At 50.8% G+C, this 22,882-nt stretch overlaps 1 protein-coding gene across 3 annotated transcripts in view; it reads left to right on the top strand.

The window, feature by feature from the left end:
• Positions 1–18,510, top strand: part of GREB1 (growth regulating estrogen receptor binding 1) — a 140,809-nt gene extending 122,299 nt beyond the window's left edge. For all 3 annotated transcript variants that reach the window (XM_059132619.1, XM_059132621.1, XM_059132618.1), the window contains exons 23-33: positions 1,190–1,292; positions 3,584–3,742; positions 4,677–4,819; positions 7,926–8,087; positions 9,814–10,018; positions 10,384–10,558; positions 12,539–12,757; positions 13,664–13,799; positions 14,750–14,950; positions 15,398–15,536; positions 16,694–18,510. In XM_059132619.1, coding sequence (XP_058988602.1) covers positions 1,190–1,292; positions 3,584–3,742; positions 4,677–4,819; positions 7,926–8,087; positions 9,814–10,018; positions 10,384–10,558; positions 12,539–12,757; positions 13,664–13,799; positions 14,750–14,950; positions 15,398–15,536; positions 16,694–16,857 — 1,806 coding nt within the window. In that variant the 3' untranslated portion in view covers positions 16,858–18,510. The remainder of the gene's footprint in view (positions 1–1,189; positions 1,293–3,583; positions 3,743–4,676; positions 4,820–7,925; positions 8,088–9,813; positions 10,019–10,383; positions 10,559–12,538; positions 12,758–13,663; positions 13,800–14,749; positions 14,951–15,397; positions 15,537–16,693) is intronic.
• The last annotated feature ends 4,372 nt before the right edge of the window (positions 18,511–22,882 follow it).

Raw genomic sequence — 22,882 nt, 5'->3', positions numbered from 1 at the left:
TCTTAAAAAATTTCACCCATTTGATAGGTGAAAAATAGTATATTATAGTCTTGTTAAGGTTGAATATATTTTTATATATTTATGGATCACTGCTATGACTTTCACAGTGATTTTTCCAATGTGTTTCTCTTGTTTATTTTTCCTGTAGGCATTTGACCTTTTCCTGTTGCTTTGCAGGAACTCTTTACAGGTTACAGATGTTAATCCTTTGTCTGTTACTTGTATGGCAAATACTTTTCTCTGAAGGTTCGCCTGGTGGTATTTTATATTTTTTCCTAAAGTTAGTTATTTCTGTTCATCTACATTTGTTGACTACGGACTGTGAGCCAGGCACTGAGCTGAGAACTTTGAAAGCGCATTCCCAGAGCAACAGGGTAGGAGGTTAGCCCACAGGCGCCTGTTTAACCACCTGCGACCAAAGTGAACGAGGTCTCCTAGTGTCCTAGCCTGGTGTGGGGCAGATGGCGTGAGGGACTCTGTGATAGAAGAAGGAAGACTAGGAGGAGAAAACTCATTTCCTTTTCCTGGCCTTAGGAGAAGAAAAATGAGATGCCAGACTTTAAAGTCTTAACACAACAGAGTTTATTCTTTTATTAGAGACCTATCAATTAACACAAATAGCAATCTAATTATGCAAGTTTTTTTTTTTTTTTTTTGAGAGCGTGTACAAGTGCATGGGGTAGGGGCAGCAGGAGAGGGAGAGAGCAAATCTCAAGTAGGTTCCACACCCAGCGCGGAGCCCAATCTCACGGCTCAATCTCACGACCCTGAGATCATGACCTGAACCGAAATCAAGAGTTGGACGCTTCACTGGCTCCCCAACCGAAGATCTTTTTGTGACATTATTACGCTTTGTATCGGCAGTTCATCTTTCAAAGCAACCTTTCTTCAATATCCGATTCAAGTCCTATTTCAAACAGCTTAGAAAGTGTGGCCGGTTAGAAGCAGAAGCGCGCTGCCATGATTTATAAGCGGGCAGGTCTGCTGCTACGGGAGTCTCTCTGTGGCCTGCTGTCCTTCTTTAGGACCCATGTCCCCTCAGATGGCTTTGCACACCCCCGGCTCCCGCTTTAACGAGGTGGGGTCTTTGACGGGGACAGGTGACACAAAGTGTGTCCAGTGCTCCAGCCAGTGCCTGCTTGTGGACGGGGCGTACTGAGCACCAGCTCCAGTTTTAATGTCTTCACAGATTGGGAAGACAGGTGCCTACCTGCAGTTCCTCAGCATTTTGTCCAGAATGCTCATTCGGCTGACGGAAGTGGATGTTTATGATGAAGAAGAGATCAACATCCGTGAGTTTTGCGTGGGTGACCCTTGGGCTTGGAATCCTCTTCAGTCCGTTTCTCGGGTGACCGTGTGCCCTCTACCCTCTAGATGGAATTCTCAGATCCGTGATCCCACTCATCCCAGGGGCCTTGAGGGCTGCTTTTCTCTCTCCCTTGTTTGCCGTCATTTTGCTCAATATCAGAGCGGCACCTGGGACGCCTTTGTGGAGATAAAATCACCACACTAAAAATAACCGCTGTCTGCTGCGTATCTTCCTCGTGTCCAGCCCTGTGCTGGATCCTTTCCATAAATCGCTACATTTAACTTCCGGCACATCCCAATGAGAATAACTACTTATTGGCTGGTAAGTAACTCGCTCAGGCGCCCAGCTGGGAGACGGCAGAGCTGGAGCTGAACCGGATTAGGCGGCTGACCCTAGAAGGCAGGGCTGTCCTTCGGGGAGGGTCCCACTCAGGCAGCTGAGCGCAAAGGTCTGTATCTTAGGACAGAATGGAAGTATATCATTTCTCCTTACTCAGGGAACAGAATTTGCCCAGAGGAAGGTAAGATGGCTGTCTTCTGCTCCCTACCTCACCTCCTCACTCGTTCCTCCAATAGCTCATCCACTTGGTCTGGTAAATGGATCTGATGCCTTGGGAATTAAAATTTGCGTGAGACGTCCTCTCTGTAGGCAAAGAAAGGGGGACCAGTATGTTGCCCTGACGTCAAAAGAGCACTTCTTTTTTTTTTTTTTTTTTTTTTTTAAGATTTTATTTATTTATTTGCAAGAGAGAGAATGAGAGAGAGCATGAGGGGAGAGAAGGAGGGAGACGCAGAGTCCCCATGGAGCAGGGAGCCCGATGCGGGACTCAATCCCAGGACCCTGGGATCATGACCTGAGCCGAAGGCAGTCGCTTAACCAACTGAGCCACCCAGGCACCCTGAGTCACACTTCTTTTTATTTATTTTTATTGTATACATTGAAGTGTACAAATGATGATTTGATACACATATGCATTGTGAAATCACCACTACGACGAAGCTAATGGACATGTTCCTAGTTGCCATGCTCCCTGCAGTGTTATTCACCACAGGCAAAACACAAGAGCCACCGTATGTTGTCCGTCGATGGGTAAATGTCTATCAGCAGATGGATGGATAAAGAAAAGTGTGGTATATACAAGTAATGGAATATCATTCAGCCTTAAAAGAGCATAAAATCCCACCATTCCCAAACACACTTCTTTAGATGCTCCTGTGTGTGAGTTTTGACTTGGAGAAAATTTGGAACCAAGGAAGCTCATCCATCCCTTAGTCTTTCCTTTGAAGGAAAGAGGAGGGAAGCTCTTCATCCAAGCTCTGAGCTTTCACACATCCCCCCTCACAGTTTAGAACTGAATTTCAGATGAAAATCAGCAGACCTGTTGAGTGTCTGTGTCCTCACTTTCTTGGCTGTCCCCATGATAAGGACAGGATTTGAACCCAATTTGTTAAACTTCAAAGCCCATTTCTTCAGAAACTCTCTTATTGCCTTGGTTTTTCTCTTTGGGGAAGCATGGATAATTGCTGTTTAAGGGGTTTGTGAAGATTAAGTTACATATAAAGCAGTGAGCGTCTGTTCCACATGCAGGAAACATGCCTCTCGTCTTCTTTGTTTCTTCTCTTGTGGACATGCACTCTGCCCCTGTGTACATAGCATGGATATAAAAATCAATATATTACATAATTTGTGTTGGACCATCTAGATTTTTTTTTCTTTTTTAGCCAAGAAGCATTGAGTGAGCATCACAGATTACCCCAGTTATGATGTAAAATATAAGATAGAATTTGGGCCATGAATGGTGTTGGCATTCAGAAAGGAGAAACCAGTGGCCTTGAATGCTGAGGAGCTACAGTGGTAGGAGTTGGCCATATTAGCTCTGTAGCATTTAGACAGAAGACAAGAACAGGTGCTATGTTAGGTTCCATTGGCGGTGGGAACCAGTGTGCTACATATGGGGGTGGGGAATGGTGCTGGGGGGAAGTGCAAAAGGAGCAGTAGGTATATTGGGAGGGGCTGAAGTCAGCATGGGAGCCAGAAATGCAGGAAACATGGCACAGACCACAGATAAAAGGTAGACCCAAAGGCACTTCTTGCTTCCTTACAGCAATCCTGAAAATGCGGTGTTCCAGGAGCCTTTGAGATACAGTAGCGTCCCCCAGGAACCCAGAGACTCAAGGACAGCTCTACCGCAAGCATCATCCTTACACACATTCAAAAATCAGTCATCCTCACTTCCTAGTTAGTCACTTGTCTGTGTTTCTACCAATCTTACAGATCTCCGAGAGGAATCAGATTGGCATTACCTCCAGCTCAGTGACCCCTGGCCAGACCTGGAGCTGTTCAAGAAGTTGCCTTTTGACTACATTATTCATGACCCGAAGTATGAAGACGCCAGTCTGATTTGTTCCCACCTCCGGAGCATAAAAAGTGAAGGTCAGCCTTACAAAACTCCCGCGCCATGTTCTTCTGGAGTATGTAGTGAGAGCCTCTGAAAGAGCTGAACTGTGTTGGCGATGAGCTCAGTTGTCTGGGGGTGGGAATTAACCAGCAGCATCTGGGAGAGAAGCGAGGTCACTGCCTCAGTGGACAAGGAAGGGCTCTTCCCGTGAAGGTGGGCTGGTGGCTCCGCATGTGCAGACAGCGATGGGTGCGCTCCTGGGGGTGTGTCATGGTCAGGACATCCTCGAGATTCTGGTTTACAGGGGACACAAGACACAGATGCTAATGTATGAATGGGGGTTGTCCTAATGAAATGCACATACCTCCCTCTCTAGCCTCTGTGTCTTGTTCCCCCTCCTCCTTCAGGGACCACCGACTGTCACGGTATTAGGACCCCATAGGGTTTTAGGGTCACCATCAGCAGACATTGGATATTAGTGGGCCAGTATGGTTTTTAGCACAGACTGGGAGAGTTGGATGAGTGGAAAGGGAAGAAGGAGACTCACCCGCCTCCGTGTCACACCAGGAATTCTCTCTTCTGTCTCTCTGAAGCATTTTCACCGACCAGTCCTTCCCATAGACCAGTCTCTAGCTCAGGTTTGGGGTTAAAATCTCCATCTCGCCAAGTCGTTCGGCAAACCAGAAGCCGTTCATCAGCAGTGTGGCATCTGCATCTGAAGCTGGCAGTCCGTTTGCGTTGCCCGGGAGCGAATCCTTGAATCTGTGTTTACAGCCGTAGGTCCATTAGTAAGACCCGCGGTGACCACGGTTTGTTGACTCCTCCCGCCGAGTCATCCCGGGCCCAGACAGACGCGGTCCCCCCAGATCCCAGCACGGAGTCTCGGTCCGCTGCATTCTGAGCGGGCAGCGGAGAGCGCAACGGCTGTGCCCGCGGCCGCTCGGTGACCCTGACCGGTGTTTCCTGCAGACGGGGGCGTGTCCCGGAAGCCCGAGGAGCTGCACACGCGGCGGCAGACGGCGCGGATGAGGCTGTCCAAGTACGCGGCGTACAACACGTACCACCACTGCGAGCAGTGCCACCAGTACCTGGGCTTCCACCCCCGCTGCCAGGTGGGCTGTGCTCCCGCCTGGCTCCCTTGGGCACACACCGTCGGTTCTCTGTTCCGCCGAGTTTCAGTTGTCATTCCAGAGCGGGATGTGGAGGGTTCTGGAAGCCTCTGCCTCTTGGTCCACGTGTATCTCCAGTTCCCTGCAGTGATCTGCGCAGTGACTGCTGACGCCACAGAAGCGCCTCTCCCGGGGTTACACATTTGCTAGTGACTGTGCATGTCCGCATTTTCTTTACGTTCTAGCAACTTCCAAAGTGAGTTCAGGGCAGCAGACTGAGTGCTGATGGACCAGCCACAGAGATGAATAAACTCTGTCCCCATAGTCAAAACACACAGTCTAGGGATGGGAGAGATGCCCATGGAGAGAACAGTGAACAGAGAACAGTGAAAAGCTGGCAGGAAAGGCAGTAAGGGGAAGCAGAGAAATTATGCAGAGAAGGAGAGCCGTTTGCACTTACCGAGCACCTACTGCGTGCCAGGCAACGTGCTGGGCACTTCTGATATGTCGGTACTTCCTCTAACCTTTTTACGTAATAGAGAGTGACGCTTACTTTAGACACTGGGGTAAATGGGTAAGGCTGCCGATGCGGGGCCCTGGCTGGTCACCTGGATGTGTCTGTGTTTAAGCTACCCCTGTTATCCACTCAACACGCGCTGGAGAGGAAACGCTCCTGTCTGGTTTCTTACTTCATTCTCCCTAAAATCTTGCAAGGCAACAACATTATCTCCATTTTGTAAATGAAGGTACCGTCTTGGGTGGGGGACAGAGGAGAGAGTTTTGACGAATCGGTAAGGATTTGCCAAGGGGCCTAGGCAGACAGGAGGAAAGGGAACCCGCCTGCAGGGGAGGGGAGACATGAGGTCTTTGGGGGAATTAGAAGTGATTTTAGTCAGGCATCACTGGACGTTAAAGTGCAAGGGGAGGGTGGTCCCAGGAGAGGACCCTGGGAAGGGGGTGGGCAGAGAGCCTGCCACAGAAGGCATCAGGTTCCGTCAGGACAAATACCATATGATCTCACTCATCTGTGGAATTTAAGAAAACAACAGAGGAGCACAGCAGGAGAAGGGAAAGAAAAATAAGATAAAAACGGAGAGGGAGGCAAACCATAAGAGACTCTTAACTCCAGGGAACAAACGGAGGGTGGGTGGGGGGCTGGGGTAGCTGGGGGATGGGCATGAAGGAGGTCACGTGACGTCATGAGCACTGGGTGTTGTGCGCAACGGGTAAATGACTAAATTCTACCCCCAAGACGAATACTACATTCTCTATGTTAACTAAGTTAAAATGAAGTAAAACATTTTAAGGAAAGGCATCAGGTGCTGCACGGAGGGTGGACCTGGGACCCCTCCAGGGAGATCTACAAGGGGCGGCCTGATGTGGGCAGCGCTGCATTTTGCATAGTCTGTTAGCATCCGTGGGTGAGTTCACGGAGGGCCTGTGAGCCTGGTCCTGAAGAAGGGGCAGGCAGGATTTTAGATGTAGTGTTTCGTTTCAGACCTCGGTAAGGGAAAGGGGAGGAAGGAGTAGCTGGGGCAGCTGGAGGTGGTGGGAGCCAGGACACCTGCGAGGCCCACAGGGGTGTGCAGGATAGCTCATGCCCTTGACTGCTTCCAGAAGGTTCTGCAGCAGCCTGAGCATGGGCTTGCCAGCTCTGTCCCTTTTGCAGAGGGAAACAGCAGACAGTGGCTTTAATTCTCCCAAGTCTGCCCAGCCTTCAGCTATCCCTGAAGTAGCATCAAGACTGATTTTTTTTTAAACTATTCAATTTTACTGGAGACAAAATTGGAGAATGCAGATGAGCAGTTTTTTAAAGAATTAAAAATAGTAATTCTATTTGCTCCAGATAAGCTGTCCTAACATTTCCTCCTTGGAGATGAAATTTTTCTTTCAAAGCAGAGAAAATACAAGTGGAAATGTTCCCTTAATTTTGAAATTTAAAGAACCGGAGGAGACTCACGGGTTTTAGTCATGGTCACATCAGTTAGTGTCTGCAGAGAATTAACAGAACTGAGGTCCGGAGACCCTGGGCTCCAGCTGGACTGTGCCCCTGTGTCCAAGGGTGCTCGGGTCTGGGGGCTGCAGTCACAGCGGACTTAGAACCAGGCCACGTGAGAATTGCTGAGGGACTGCTCCCTCCTGGCCTCTCCAGCCTCAGTTCCCCCCGCTCTTTCCCTCTCTCTCAAACCTCCCTGCTCTTTTTCATAAACCTTCCTCAGCTGCATCCCCCACGTCAAAATCTATTTCTGTCTCATCTCTGCTCCCACAGGGCTCTGCGGTTCTAGTGGAGCCACGGTAGGCGTGTAAGGCCGCTGTGTCCTGCCTGGCCCGCCGTCTCTGGGCCCTGGGGATTCTCAGAGGAGTGCGGGGCACATGCCAGCTGCCAGTCTGGGGAGGGGCTGTCCGCTGGAGGCCGAGAGGGGTCAGGGAATGAGGCTTGGGTAGAGCCATGTAGCACCGTGGCCTGGGCAGGAGTCACACCAGGGGGCGGTGCAGGCAGATGAGGGGTGAGGGGGCGTGAGGCTAGGCCTGGGAACGGGAGCAAGCCCAGGACCTCTGAGTGTCAGTCCCCATGTCCACACGGGGACGGGGACGGTACCACCTCATAGGATTGCCCCTGATGGCACCGAAGGGATGGAAGGGGGCGCAGACACAGTGAGTGTGACAGAAGTGTGTAAGCATAAGCACTTAGTGACACGGTTTATTACTATGTTGTTACGCGTCATGCCTATGATGGAAAAATGCATTCATTAGAGTTAAAAAGTGAGGTGTGGTGTGAAAGCCTTTGGGGGTAACCTAGCGCACCTCGGGGTCAAATCCAGGGTCCAGAAGGCGTCGGTGCCCAGAAGGGTGTCGCTGGGTGAAGCATGATCCGAATTAAAGATGGGGAGGCATCCGGCCGAGTGGGGGTGCGCTCGCGTGTGTCGGCCCAGGAGCAAGACCTGGGGGTCCACACTTCGTACCGGAGCCGGTCTGCGGGCGGGTTTCTCGAGCTGCGGGGCAGGTGGTACCAAGCTTTGCGTTGTCATGCCCGGGACGGGCCTGGGTTCTTCCAAGCGGTGGCGGCGGGCTCTGCTGACAGGCTCTGTCCTTTCCCGCCACACCTCAGCTCTATGAGTCCACGCTGCACGCCTTCGCCTTCTCCTACTCCGCGCTGGGGGTGGAGGTCCGGCTGCACTTCATCATCCCCAAGTCCAAGGAGCACCACTTCGTCTTCAGCCAGCCTGGGGGCCAGCTGGAGAGCATGAGGCTGCCGCTCGTCACCGACAAGGTACTGGCTCCCGGGCGGGGCGGAGGGGGGGGATGGGCATCCTCGTGGCTGCAAGTGACCATTGCGCTGGCGACCTGGAGACCATGGCCACTTCATGAGTCAGGGCAGGGGGGGATGGGCACGGTGGCTGAACTTGGAGGAGGCCGGGGGCGCTGGGGCTTTGGGTCACTCCGACTGCACTTTGAACCTCGCTCTGCCGCTCTCGAGTTGTGTCATTGGAACCCGGCTCTGAATATTGCTGAGCCCCTGTTCCCTCACCCATGAACCTGGGCCGTAGTAAGTCCTGCAGGAGCTTCCCGTGAGCTTGGTTTGGGACGACTGAGGGAAGACACCTGCGTGGAGCCTGGACGATGACAGGTGCTCCCTAGATGTTTGTCCCTTCCCTATCTTGCCTCTACTGCCGTTAAACAGAACAGTTGAAACTGTCCGAGGCGGTAGAATCATGCAGCGACTGGCCCCCTGCCCCCGGGGCCTGTTACCTGGACACAGTGACTGGTGTCTCACAGCCAGCCTCGATCTGTCTGTCCTTCTCTCTGCCTTCCTCTGGTATTCGGAAGCAAATCCCAGATGGGGCATCACATCACCCATAAAACATGCATTTTCTCTCTTTTCAAGAGGCTGTTCTTCCTGATTCACTGTCTCTGTGACCGGCCTCCTTAGGGGCGCTGCTCCCAGGGACACCTGCTCTGTCGGATGAGCGCGACCCCGCAGGGTCAGCTTGCTGCCCTCCCGCCAGCCCCAGCCGGCGTCAGCCTGCTGTGGAACGCTGCTTTTCCTTCTCCGGGTGACGGGGCCGGGATGATAGGGTTGAACAGCCTTTCAGGCCCGACAGGCTTTCACCGAGCATTAAAAACATTAGTGAAGAACCAGTGGGACCTTTATTATGGGGTGTCTCGTACCCCGCGGGCTGGGGTAGGCTGTTGCCCCGGAGGAGGATTTCTCTGTTACCCGGCTCACTTCTCCAGCCAGAGCCCACCAGAACTTCTGGGCGCCAGCTACAGCACAGCCGTACAGCAAGCAGGTCCTCTGAGAACCTCAGAAGAAGTACAAGACCTAGCTCAGCCAAAGTGGAAGAAAACATAGCTATTTATGTGAAAGATTCACACCCCAAGTGGATCAGGAGCTAGGCTGTATGGATAAGGCATTGAAGGACTTGCAGACATCCAGAATAGCATGGACTCGGCACACAGCTGATGCTAATTGGGCAGGGTCATGCATTTGGGTCATCGGGAGATGCTAGTTGGGGTTGTGTAAGAAGACCATTTCCAAACAAGCACTGACTTCGCTTCTGATTTTCTGGGCCAGCAGCTGGGGCTTGGTCCTGGTGTGTGGGGACGCTGGCTTGGATGCACTCACTCATGTCTGCGCTTAGCCACCGGGTGGGCTGGGGGCTGGCGCATTAAGGGTGGTCACCGTGGGAGGCCCGTCCCCGCTCTGCTCCCTGTGGTGTGTCCTCCTCCAGCCAGCAGCCCTGGCTCATCCCTGAGAGGGTTCCGAGAGAGGGAGCATGTGTCCGTCCTCTGGAGGCCAGCCTCGGAACTGGCATAACCATCATTTTCACTGTTTTGTGGGTAAAAACAAGGTCCCAGGGCTAAGCTGGATTGTGTGAGTGTGGGGTGGGCTCCATCTTCTGATGGAAGGTGCTGCAGGGTGACCTTTCAGAGGGAGGGGAGTGACTGTGACCATCTTTACAAACACTTCCCCTCGTCATTCCTACGTTTTCCAGAGTCACGAATATATAAAAAGTCCGACATTCACGCCAACCACCGGCCGTCACGAACACGGACTCTTCAACCTGTTCCACGCCATGGATGGTGCCAGCCATTTGCACGTGCTGGTTGTCAAGGAGTATGAAATGGCCATTTACAAGAAATACTGGCCCAACCACATCATGCTGGTACTCCCGAGTATCTTCAACAGCGCCGGAGTCGGTAGGTTGTTTACCTTGCCCTACTCGCTAAAATTTCTGAGACTGGGGACTTGGAAGAATATTCTAGAGATGAACGTGCTTAACATTTTTCATCAAGCTTTTTGATTTTTAAAGCTGTGTTCATCTGCTGGAATATTCTTCTTTGATGCTTGGTTATTGATTTAGTTCATTCTCCGTGATTAGCAAGGATAAGCTGACCCGTGTGTGTGCGGGTTGGTGATGGAGGTGAGGACCCGACCATCGGTTGCTGGCTGGTCGCGCAGGGTGGGCCTTGATGAGCTGCTCTAATTCTGACAGGGGCTTTGCCCCCAGGCGGGTGTCCACGGAGCAGAGACCCGAGAGTGGGAGTGGTTTGGGCCCTTTCAGGTGCCGCCCATTTCCTGATCAAGGAGCTGTCCTACCACAACCTGGAGCTCGAGCGGAACCGGCAGGAGGAGCTGGGGATCAAGCCGCAGGACATCTGGCCTTTCATCGTGATCTCCGACGACTCCTGCGTGATGTGGAACGTGGTGGACGTCGACTGCGGCGGGGAGAGAAGCAGGTGAGCCACCTGCTCCGACCCTGTCCCCTTTCAGCCGGGGATTCTCAGCCGCCGTCTGAGGACCACAGGGGACACCTCATCTTAGAAGGCTTGGCGTGTGGTGGACAGGGCCCTGCACAGGACAGCCTCCTGTTCCAAGCCCAGCTTTATTTTGAGTTTTAAATTTGTTAAAATTGTACTGATGTCTAATCCATACAGAAAATCACAATATGTATAGTTTAGTACAGAATGTCTATGGGGGCATCTGGGGGGCTCTGTCGGTTAAGCCTCCAGCTCTTTGATTTCAGCTCAGGTCATGATCTCAGGGTCGTGAGGGCTTCTCTCCCTCTCCCTCGCTCCTTCCTCCCGTTCAGGCTTGTACACACACTCTCTCTCTCAAACTAACAAATAAATCTTGGGAAAAAAATGAAGCATCCACAAAAAAAGGCAGCATGAAACATATCCGGAAGTCTTCACACACTGAACTTCCGCTTAACCAACTCCTGTGTGAAGAAATGGAGCCTCACGAGTGCCCCAGAATTTCCCTCCTGTGGTCTTCCAGCGCCGGCCCCCCGCCCCCAGCCTAACTCCTAATGCCCAGGTGTGTTTTCATTTGCTGTGCCACATTAGGGTAACAACGGAAATCTTTCTGGGTCCTCGTTTCTTCTTCTTTTGAAGGAACACTAAGACCTGTGCTGGAGGTCCGTTGTGAGGGTCACTTAGACGCCGAGTGGCCTGCAGGTGGCTGTGAGAGCAGCACCAGGTGGAAGAGGCTCGCTGGACACAGACGCCCAGCGTCACTGGGGAAATAGTTCCTTTTGTGATTTGCCTCAGGAGTGTTTCGGGTTAGGGTTGCCTGGTTATTTTTGGGTTGTTTTTAATTTAAAATTTTTAAAAAGATTTTATTTATTTGAAAGAGAGAGAGCGCATGCATGCGTGAGCTGGGGGTGGGCAGGGAGAGGGAGAAGCAGGCTTCCCGCTGAGCAGGGAGCCAGATGTGAGGCTCGATCCCAGGACCCTGAGATCGTGACCTGAACTGAAGGCAGACAGACCCTTAACCAACTGAGCCACACAGGTGCCCTTTCTTTGTTTTTTTAAAGAGATATGATGTTCATTTACTTCTTTTATGTGAGTGATATCCTGGAGAAATAATGACCGTTGATCAGTGTTTGTCCAGAAAAACATTTTCTGAACGATAGAGCTGCCCGTGACTTATGGGAGCAGTGATTCCGCTTTGCTTGCCGTATTCGCCCAGACGCTCTTCCAAAGGGTAGAGCGTGGCCAAGAGCTGAGACTGGGAGAGAGCTGGCTCTTATTCTACCTTCCTGAAGTCCATTCTGAAGCAGCAGTTAACATCCTGGGTTGCTGGGACTGGCCAGGGTCCTGGGGGTTTACTGAAGCCCCGTGGAGTGGGGAGGAAGCTGGGGTCCAGCAGAGTTGAGCTGTGGGCCTGCGCTCAGCTGCTCGCTCCGGAGTCCCTGCTTTCAGCCCCCTCCTTGGTCATCAGGTGTCCCTGTCATCTTCACAGACAGCAGGTGCCGGCAGCCGGGCTGGGGGCTGGGGCTTATATGCCATCTTTCTCCTTCCCATCCCCTCACTGGAATTCACGGCCGGAAGCTTCCTGCTTTCCCTGCCACTTTAACTTCAGCTCTGCAAACCAGAAATGCCAAGTGTTTTAGCACCGGACGGGAAGAAGGGCTTTGGAGACCCACAGCACTGTTTGAATCCAAGCCCTGTTGAGTCACATCGGGCAAGTTACTCAGAGCCTTTTTTCCCTCCTTGGTAAAACGGGGGTGACGTGTCCGTGGCATGAGAGTGCCGTGAGGACAAGTGACATGCCCAGCGTGGTGCCTGGCACTCAGGGAGGGTCGTGGCGGTTTCCACCCACGGCCACCCTACCCGCCGGCACGTGAGCTCCCGTTGGAAGGCGGCCCCCGGGCCGGAGGGCCTTGCTGCTGTTGCGCCTCCGCCCAGGGACGTCAATCTTCCTCTTTCGAGCAGGGAATTTTCCTGGTCAGAACGAAATGTGTCTTTGAAGCATGTGATGCAGCACATCGAGGCGTCCCCCAACATCACCCACTACGCCCTGATTGGCATGCGGAAGTGGTCCAGCAAGACCGGGCGCGGCGAGGTGCGCGAGCCCTTCTCCCGCTGCCACGTGCACGACTTCATCGTCCTGAACGTGGACCTGACCCAGAACGTGCAGTACAACCAGAATCGGTGAGTCCTGCCGGCGGAGGGGCAGTCAGCACCGCCCATGGGCCCAGGGCCCCCCTCTGCCCGTAGCATTGCTCCGACCCTGCTTTCAGTCCTCAGGTTTTAAAAAAGAATTTACATCATATGATTTCGTGGAGGGGAGATTCGCATGAGATTATTCCGCTGGCTTCCCCCGCCTGTGTGCTGTTTTACTTAGTGACTGATGTATGCACCACATTACTTAGTGATTGATGTATGCGCCGCATTACTTAGTGACTGATGTATGCGCCACATTGTTTCTCTGGCTTTTGGTCTCCTTGCAACACATTGCTTTAAAGCTAAAAGGTAACTTCCATGTGATACTCTCTCCTGGTCTAGCCACAGAAGTGCTCACAACTCAAGAATAACCCACTGGCCAGTGGTTACCGGGCCTCTGTGGAGGCCGGGCAGTGGGCACACGGCCAAGATGGCCCTCCTAGGAGCCTCGATCTGGAAACCAGGCTGCCCGGCTGGGAATCTGGGTTCTGCCACTTAATGTCTTTGCATTGAGGCGCAGGCTTCCATCTCTGAACCTTGTTTTCCCTGCTGTAGAAAGCGGCTCCTGTTTTTATTCTGGGAAGTTTTCACTCTGATCAGTAGATAAAAAGGTGTTTGTGGAGTCCCTCACGCAGCACCTGTAGATGGGTTCGCCCATGGGAGTGTTTCTGTGGTGTTCACCTCGGGTGTGCTCTGCCTGCCTGGTACAGACACCCTACAGCTGGGCCTGCCCTCCTTGTTTGTTTTGCCTTATTCACATGCCTCTGTAAAGTGGGAAGGAGCCTACCCCGCCTCCAAAGCAGGGGCGCCCCCTCCACATGGCTGGTGGGGGCGTGCTGGGGGGTGGGGCGGGGCCGCCTCCAGTCCTATGTTCTATCCTCTGCTTCCGTGCAGGTTCATGTGCGATGATGTGGACTTCAACCTGCGCGTGCACAGCGCCGGCCTCCTGCTCTGCCGATTCAACCGCTTTAGCGTGATGAAGAAGCAGATCGCGGTGGGCGGGCACAGGTCCTTCCACATCACGTCCAAGGTGAGTGCGCCCGCCAAGTCCGCAGCCGGGGGCTGTGTGGGCTGCAGACTGGGAGCTGGGCGGAGCCGGGTCTGCGGGGCGGCCCGGGAGTGTACAGCCTTGCAACCCCAGGCAGATGGGCCTTCGGTAGCCAAGTGTCCTTGCGACAAGCACCACTAGAGTGATGCGTGTCACAGAGACCTAACCGTGCGAAGGGCGGAAGTGGGAGTCTGCATGAGTGTCCCTGAGAAAGTGACATTAAAGCGGAGACCTGGGGGTCGAGAAACATCTTCATATCCAGGTTTGGGGAAGGATCTGGGTAGAGGAGCCGAGCAGGTGGGAGGGAGGAGGTGAGTATGGAAGAAGTGTACCAGGCAGGGAAAGAGGCAGAGATGGGCTGGAGGGAGCAGCGGAACCTTAACAGCCATGGGAACATTCCAGACTCTCCCTCGGAGTAATGAGAAGCTGCTGTTGGGTGTCCTCTGGAGGAACCTATAAGCTTTATTTAGGTCAACAGTATCTCTGGCTACGGCTTGGGAATCGCGTTGGCTCTGGAGTAAGAGGCGGTGGGAGAGGAAGGTTAGGGGTCAGCGGGAAGGGCCGTGGGGGTGGGTGCGAGGTGGACAGGATCTGGGGGCAGGAGAGGCTGACCCTTCCCGGAGATTCACATTCTTGGATTTGTGGGGGAGAGTCCCTAAGGCCCACGGGTTCTCTTGATTTTTCTAGACCAGACAGCCAGTTTTCTGATGGAATGCTCAATGTCACACTTCTTCCCGATCTCATTCATTAATTTCACACATCTCACTTGGGAAAAACCCCAGTTTTTCTGAACAGAGAATTTTATGGTTGAAGGTTGGGTTCTTCACTGCCAGCCCTACCATGTGACAGTCTTTTGGGCCGGGGCCACTCCCCGCAGAAGCCTGGCTGGGGGTAATGGCTGGGAGTGGCTGACACCTCGCCTCCCCACGCAGGTGTCCGACAACCCCGTGGCCATCGTGCCCGCCCAGTACATCTGCGCCCCGGACAGCAAACACACGTTCCTCGCGGCCCCCGCGCAGCTCCTGCTGGAGAAGTTTCTACAGCACCACAGTCACCGCTTCTTCCCGCTCTCCCTGAAGAACCACAGCCACCCCGTGCTCTCGGTCGACTGCTACCTTAACCTGGGATCTCAGGTGACTTTCAGAGGGGGCCCCGCTGAGCCCTCGAGCCAGCAGAATTCCTAAAACAGATGCGCCGCTGTCCCGGACTAGCACTTTTAGTGGCTACTCGGCCCCTTTGCCTCAGGTGTTTGCCTCTCTGTGCAGGTGAGAGAGCTTGAACGCTCTGGCCCGATGCCGTAAGTTAGGGATGAAAGCCGACTCGGAGGCCAAATCACTTCTGACTCTCAGATGAATTAATGAGTAGATGAATCAGGACAAACTTCCTGGAATTGATTTTTAGGATTTAGATTTGGAAATGGCACTGCCCCCGCCTCCCCCGCAACACCCTGCCCCACCCGGCCCCAGCCTTGAGCTTGATCTAGTTGTTAGTATTTGCTAGATGGAAAGCCCTAGCCTAGCATCATGTGGTTGAGGATTTCGGGGAAAATGATGGTTTCTCTTGGATTTCTTCTTTTTCAGATTTCTGTGTGCTATGTGAGCTCTAGGCCCCACTCTCGGAACATCAGCTGCTCTGACTTCACGTTTAGTGGGCTCCTGCTATACCTCTGTGATTCTTTCGTGGGAGCCAGCTTCTTGAAAAAGTTTCATTTTCTGAAAGGTACCTGCTCATACATTTTACTCTGGATCTCGATTTGAATGCCTTTCCTCACCCAGTGCATCCGAGGAGGTGACTTCTGGCCCTTTCCTTATTGGCCAGGGGGTACACTGAGGTTCAGAGAGGAAACAGGACTGCCCCAGTTATCCCGGAAAGTCCAAGGAGGCTGATGCAATCCCAGGGCGGCTCTCGCTTCCTAGTACCTGTCTGGAGAGTCAAGACACATCCCCTTTCTCTTAGGCAAAGGGATAATTTCGACTTCGTGTTCCTTTTCAGCCCAAGTTCTTAACATCAGCACCTGGGTCCCTCCGTTCCCTCCTCCTGGTGCCTGAGCTCTTCCTCCTCGTCTTGGGGGTGCTGCCTACTCTTTGCCCTTCACTCTGACCTTCCTCCTTCTGTAGCTGTTGTTGTGCTAGAGTGGCTGAGAGTGACAGACATTCATCCTGTAGGGCATAAAAAAACGGGCTTCTAGCCAGCTGGGCTCCCTCACCGATCTTCATGTAACATTGGGTGCCTTCACTTTGACCTTCTGGAGCAGGTGTTTCCTGAGCACCAGCACTCTATAAGGCTTGGCAATAGTAAGAGGTTTCTAACACCGTCTGCCTTTGGGAAACATTTTGTGTGACAGGAGGACAGGACACGTGGGTAGGAGGGAGGCGGACCAACAGCAACCCCGGATGATGGGCTGACGAGGCGAGGAGTGGAGAGGACGGAGAATCCCCCAGGCTGGGCGGGGAGGGGCTGCTGCGCCGGGCCTGGGTGCAGGCAGCTTGCACGGGATGAGAAGGTAGGGCCCCGCCAGGAGGTGGCCTAGCACGGGGCAGTTCACACAGAGCTGGAGCTGGGAACACTTGGTTTGCAACTAGACCCACCGTGTGTCTGCTTCCGGTTCTGCTCCCTTTGTTCCCCCACTTCTTTCTGGACCTTTCTTCTGGCCTCCCTGTTGTCTCACCTGCCAGATCTCCCGACTCACCGTTGCGCTGTGCATGCTGCTAAGATAATGCAGCATTCCGAAAGTCGCAGGAGGCCCCCTGGACGTCTGGTCCTTCCCTCCCAAGTAGCATCCCGTTGCCTTACTGCAAGTAAATGCAGGCAGTCGCTCGCCTTTGGAGAAACTCACCTGTTTTCCTCAATGCCTCTGCCCTCGCCCGTGCATGCAGGTGCCACCCTGTGCGTCATCTGTCAGGACCGGAACTCGCTGCGGCAGACGGTGGTCCGCCTCGAGCTGGAGGACGAATGGCAGTTCCGGCTGCGGGATGAGTTCCAGACGGCCAACGCCCAGGAAGATCGGCCGCTCTTCTTCCTGACAGGGCGGCACATTTGAGGGTGACAGAGGCGGGTTTTCTGCAAGGCCGGAGCCTTCAGAACCTCATGCGCTCGAGGCTAAAGGAAATCCGAGATCCCTGGGGGCTGGACCAGGAGCGGCCCCAAGATTGGTGTGCCGCCCCCTCGTGCTGTATGTGGGGGACCCCGGGCCCGGAGGCGCACGGAGTCTTAGTGAGAGCAATGAGGAGGAGTTGGCGGCAGGCCGGAGGGCACACCCCTGCCTCGCGGGTTCCAGGCCAGGCCACGTGGCCCTGGGCTCTGTTGAAACCTGTTTCATGATGAATGAATTGTTGCCTGCTGTCATGTCACCCACGTGCTTCCACGGACAGACTTGACTTTTCTCTTAGTGCTAAAGGATCGCTCTTGGATTTTCTCGTAGAGGTGCCAGTATCCTGGGCGAAGGGCAGGATTTGGGCTATGTGGGTTTCCTTATCACCTACTACAAAGCAATATTCCAGAAGGACATTTTAAGTACAACGGCAGGACACAGGAAGAAACTAACATCATTTCCCAAAAATTATGTCATTGCCTACAAGTTTGCTCTTCTAGAAGCTAGCCCAAAGGCATCGACGCTGATAAAGTAAAGCAAGTGGTTTGACGTCAGAGCACATAAGATTCTATTAAAATAATATAGTAGAAGGTCAGTACCCTACCTCTTAGAAAGGGCAAAAGTGAAAAGACGCTTTCTTTACAACAAAAAAGCATTTCAGAAAGAAAATTAGGGTTGCTGAGGTTGACCTGAAGAGACAGACTTTGCCTTACAAAGGAAAGAGGACCAAATCGCTTGCTTTGAAACAACAAACACAACCAAAGTGGCATAGAAAAGAGTTTGTAAGAACTAAACTTTTGACTAATTTATTGAAGCTGAGTTTTTGGTTCCTTAAATAGCTTGTTTTCCCTTATGAGTGCTTGGCCCCGATCAGAGTGGAAGGGGACAGAGCAGAGAAGACAGCAGGAATGTTCCATGATGCTCCCGGTCCATCTGTCTGATGGGATGTGTATCAAGCCAGCGTGTGAGAGCACCACCCACAGGCCAGGCGTTGGACCATGTGCTTTTCTAGTTCGGGTCCTGCTTAGTCCTTCCAGCAGCCCACATGGGGACAATTATCCTCCACTTGGAAGACGAGAAGGTTCACATACAGAGAGTCTACACCTCTCTGAGATCACAGTTCAGGAGGGGAGCAGAGGGATGGGCAAGTAGACTTCTGCATCCCGGACCAGAGTCTGTCTTGCCCTGGCACCACGGTGCTTTCGGAGTGTCTCTAACTCAAGGAAGAATTTAAAGATACTCAGATTAGAGCCATCAGAATGCATTCCAACACATCCATGTCAGACTCTTACAAGCACTCTGACGGATAACAGTCCAAGAAGAAATTATTTTAAAAGATGATGCCAAAGAGTTAATCCCTTTTCCCCCCCAAGAAAAAAGAGCCCATGAGTATAAAAGATTTGTTCAATGTTTATAAAATGATCACTTTGTATATGCCATTATTCCTGTCTTGGAATAAAAACTTACCTTCTTTAGCTATATTTGTTTTTTGTAAATAGCAGCTTCTGTGCTATTCTTCCCATTTTATTAGTTAATTTAAACTTGAAAAAAGTCCCAAACGTTCCTCTTTGTTCCAGCCTTATAAATAAAACATAGAGTGCACTTATGGTTTCTTTGATGAGTATTAATTGCATTATTTTGAGAGGGAATAGTATGGTCAGTGATCTCCAGGGGCTCCCTGCTTAAAATCTCAGAAAAGACAGTTTTGGAAAGGAAATGATAAATCCATAAAAACAAACATATATTAACATGTGGAGGAATCCCTGAAAGAGGAAAGCAGACAAATTTAGGTGTACAGAACAGGAATGAAGCAAAGCATGGCTCAGACCATGCAGAGAAATGCGTGCAGGCAGTTGGGTCACTGTGCTGTGTGCTTCATAGTGGCTAAGGAAGCTGGAAAGGGGGCCTGGAGCAATTGTCAGGGCGATGATAGTGTGGAGCAACTGGGCTATCTAGTTCCTTCCAGCTCTTCTGCAACACTTAGAGATGCCACCAGCCTGGGCTAAGCAGGTGGCCATTGCTAGGGCAGAGTGTGGAGCAGACTGTGGAGCCTCGAGGAGGAGGGCACAGGGTTCCAGCAAACAGTAGTGCTTGTGTCCACTGATGGACTCTTTTCTGTCTTAGGTGCTTCCAACATGAGAGCTGGGGGTAGGAGTGGCTTGTGATGTGGCTTGTGATGGAGGAACTGACAAGGAGTGAAATTGAACTAAAATTCTGGATTTAATGGGGCAGGAATGATTAACATGTTAGCAGAAAAAGAACATATAAATATATGTTAAAACAATAGTAATCTCGGGATGTCCAACATCTAAACAGTAAAGGGAAAGCAGCACCAAAAACAAACAAACAAAAAAACCCAGTGTATGTGGTGTAAGGGAAGAAAAAGCTGGGGAAGGGAGAGAGAAGCAGCGTGGTAAAGGAAGAAGATGGCAGAATCACATTGAAATGGATCCCTTCTTACAATAAACATAAATGGGTTAAATTCACCTAACAGCAGATTGAGGCTCTCAGACCTGGTCAAGAGAGCTAACAGACTGGGCTTCAAAATTTTAGAAGGTTAATGGACAAAGAGATACTTTTCAAAGTTAAATCCAGAGGGATGATAATGGTCACAAAATTCTGTAGATATGCCAGCACTACCGTGAAATCTAGGAAGCCAGAACAGGAAAATAATAGGGTAATGATGGGATAGTTGCATGGCCATGATTGGAGACTAGTACATCTCTCCAGAAATGCAGGTAGAAGACCAATAGAAATGAGAGTCAACCGACACAGTAACACGTTTGATTTAAAGTCATTAACCTCCAAAGAGGAGAGAGTTCTTGTGGAATAGAAATTCCAGGAAACATTCTGTAACTAGACAGAGGCAATGTTTGCATTACACTGTGGATGTGCTAAATTACACTAATGGTAAATTTAGGTGTATTTGCCATAATGAAATTAAAACTATTCCAGAGCATTGGAAGGTATGGAAATCTGTACTTTTGCAAGACCAGAAATAGCAATCACCCTCAAACCAGAGAAGAGTAATAAATACACAGATGGTGACTCTTTTTCCCTGAGTACTTACAGCAATTTGAGAATTCTCACAGTAAAGGAAGAGAAACTGGGCTGTATGAACAATGTTCACATGGATGTCAGGGTTCTCCCAACAGATGTGGCAGCAGAGAGAGCACGGAACGTGAAACTCAGAGACTTGGTTTCGTGTCTTGATTCCTTTACCAGGTCACTTGGCCCCCTGGAGAATGTGTTAGCTATGAAATGAGCAACAGTTAGTAGCAAACATTTTTGAGCACCTAATAGGTGCCAGGCATTTAACTGGGTGACTGATTGCCTATTATTTTAATCAACTCAACTATACTCTGAAGTAGATACCATTGGGACCATCTTACAGATGAAAAGCTGTGGCTCAGCGAGTTTGCATGACTTGTCTAAGATCACACATCTATCAAGAGACAGAACAAATCTAGATTCATGTTACAGTCGTAAGCATAGTTCCACTAACATCTCTGCTGCTTTCCATCTTGAGTAATTGACTTCCACCAAATGTCACATATTAGAAAGGCACTATTGGCTCCAAAGGCTCTCTATACGATTAAAGTCCGGATCCAAAATTCTTTCACTGGGAGAGATGTATTGGGTCACCTGTGGGAGATAATGCTGGACACCAGCATATAGCAAATACATTACATTGTATATCATCCTGAATCTGGGCAATCCCAGCATTAATGTTCAGAAACCCTTTTAATAACAAGATTTGCATTATACTTCCCAGATCTGGCTTCAGAGTCTGCAGACAGCTCTTTCAGTGAAGGCTATGAAACAAGGGCACGTCCAATGTCGACGGCTTTCATTTCTTTTTCAGTCTACTTGCTTAGGCAGACTTCCCAGCTCAGAAGGAATTAGCATTTTAATTAACAAAACAGTTGGAAAGCCAGTGCAGAGTTTTCAAGCCCTTCATGTCTAGAGAAGAAACAAGAATCCATGACTACATTTGTCATTCACTGAATATACTGTCCCAGTTTCCCTTTGCCTTTCTTTCTTTAACTCTGACGAGCACTAATTTCTCTCTCTTGGGATCCCTGGCTACTCTAACTCTGGTTCCTGCTCTATAAAAGGATCTTTCCCAAGGGTGGCAACCCACCCTATTAAGAAGGGTGGGTTTGGTTGCTGTTTTGGGTTGAATCACATCCCCGAAAATATATCCAGGTCCTAACCCCGGATACTTAAGAATGTGATCTTATTTGGAAATAAGGTTGTTGCTCATGTAATTAGTTGAGATGAAGTCATACTGGAATAGTGGGCTCCTAATCCAGTATGGCTGGTGTCTTGAGAAGAGAGGGAGTAGCAGAGGAAGGCTTGCCATGTGACCATCAAGACAGAGATCGGAATGATGAACCTACAAGCCAAGGATTGCTGGGAACCACGAGAAGCCGGAAGAGAAAAAGTAGGATGCTTTCTTTAGCCTTTGGGGAACATGGCCCTGCTGACACCTTGATTTTGAACTTGTAGCTTTAAAAATTATGAGAAAATAGATTTCTGTTGTTTTAAGCCACATACTCTGTGGTGCTTTCTTATGGCAACCCCAGGAAACTCATACAGTGGACAACGCACCCTTCATCTTTCAAGGTTTGGTGGAAGCTTCCTAAAATTCTGGCCCTGGATGAAGTCATGGCTGTAGGACTAAGGCTGATGAAAGGAACAATTTTGGGGTCTTTTGATCTTAGCTAAAGAGGCCAGTGGTCCAGGCAACCACACAAATAGACCTTAAGAGGTTTAGAGAATTAGGAAGATAATTTGCATTTGGTAACCAAGATACTCCTTTATATTAATGACAGCCGCTACTAACTGAGCTCTCTTTGGTGCTTTTTCCATATTTATGATGCCATTTAATTCTTAAAGCCCAGGGGACAATTGTTACAATGTCTGTTTCACAGATGTGACACGAGGCCCAAACAGGTGAAGGAACTTAAGTCACACGGCTGATAAGTGACAGAGGGAGGATCCTCCCCACAGTCCGGGCTCTGCGGCCACTGCTGGTGCTGCCCGTGGGATGATAGGGGGAACTTAATTTCTATTTGAAATTTGTTATTTAGATGTCATACAAACAATACTATACCAACAGATGAGAAGGAAACAAGCCAGGTTTCCCCATCCTTCCCCAGACATCTGTCTGCTGCCTGCCAAGGGTCACTAGGCCCAGATCCTGATGTGAAGGAAACAGAAACCACCCCAGTCCTAAGGTCACTCGTGCCTCCTTAACAAACCCATCATTTTCACTAAGGGCTTCATTCTAGACCTTTTCTCTGTATCTGGATGATTTCTACATATCATCCTCATGTAATTTTGTATCGTGTTCTTTTTGAATAGTACAACCCCAATGTTTTTGTTGCTGAATGAGATTTATTCTTATTATTTAATGGTGACCGGATAAGTGGGATTTGGGTGGACTGAGTGGTTGATCATGATTCACTCAGTTCCTTCATGGTGAGCCTTTCTTTTCTGTTGCTCTTGGCCATGAGACTTTGGGAAGATGCAGGAGGCACCGGTGGGCCTTGCTGCTCACTCCCGAGCCCCATCTTTGGTCCCTGAGTTGCTAAGCAGTGGGAGAAGGACCTTCCCTAACTTCTCTTTGCTTTTGTTTTCCCCATGTAGAAGATGGCAGTGGTCATGAGCGAATATCTAGGATCTCCATAATAAATAGTAGTTTGACACCCTGCCACTTCTGGGTTGGTCACACAACTGTCCTCTGCCTACGCCCGCCCCCTGCTCCTGGCCCTGCATGCCTGGCATCAGGCAATCTCTCCAGCCAGAGGCCAGGGGAGGGGAGTGGGTGGCCCCAGGGCCTCCCACAGCTCATGGAGTCCTACTGGGCAGACTGGAGAAGGTTGTTACTACAGCTCATGGGATGTGACAGTATGGTAAGCTTCTGGAACACCATCCTGTCACTGGTGGAAATTCTTAGGACATCTGA

This window comes from Mustela lutreola, chromosome 9, assembly GCF_030435805.1.
Source record: "Mustela lutreola isolate mMusLut2 chromosome 9, mMusLut2.pri, whole genome shotgun sequence".
In the NCBI taxonomy this organism is placed as follows: domain Eukaryota; kingdom Metazoa; phylum Chordata; class Mammalia; order Carnivora; family Mustelidae; genus Mustela; species Mustela lutreola.
The sequence above is the reverse complement of the archived record's forward strand: the minus strand, read 5'-3'. Positions and strand labels throughout refer to the sequence as shown.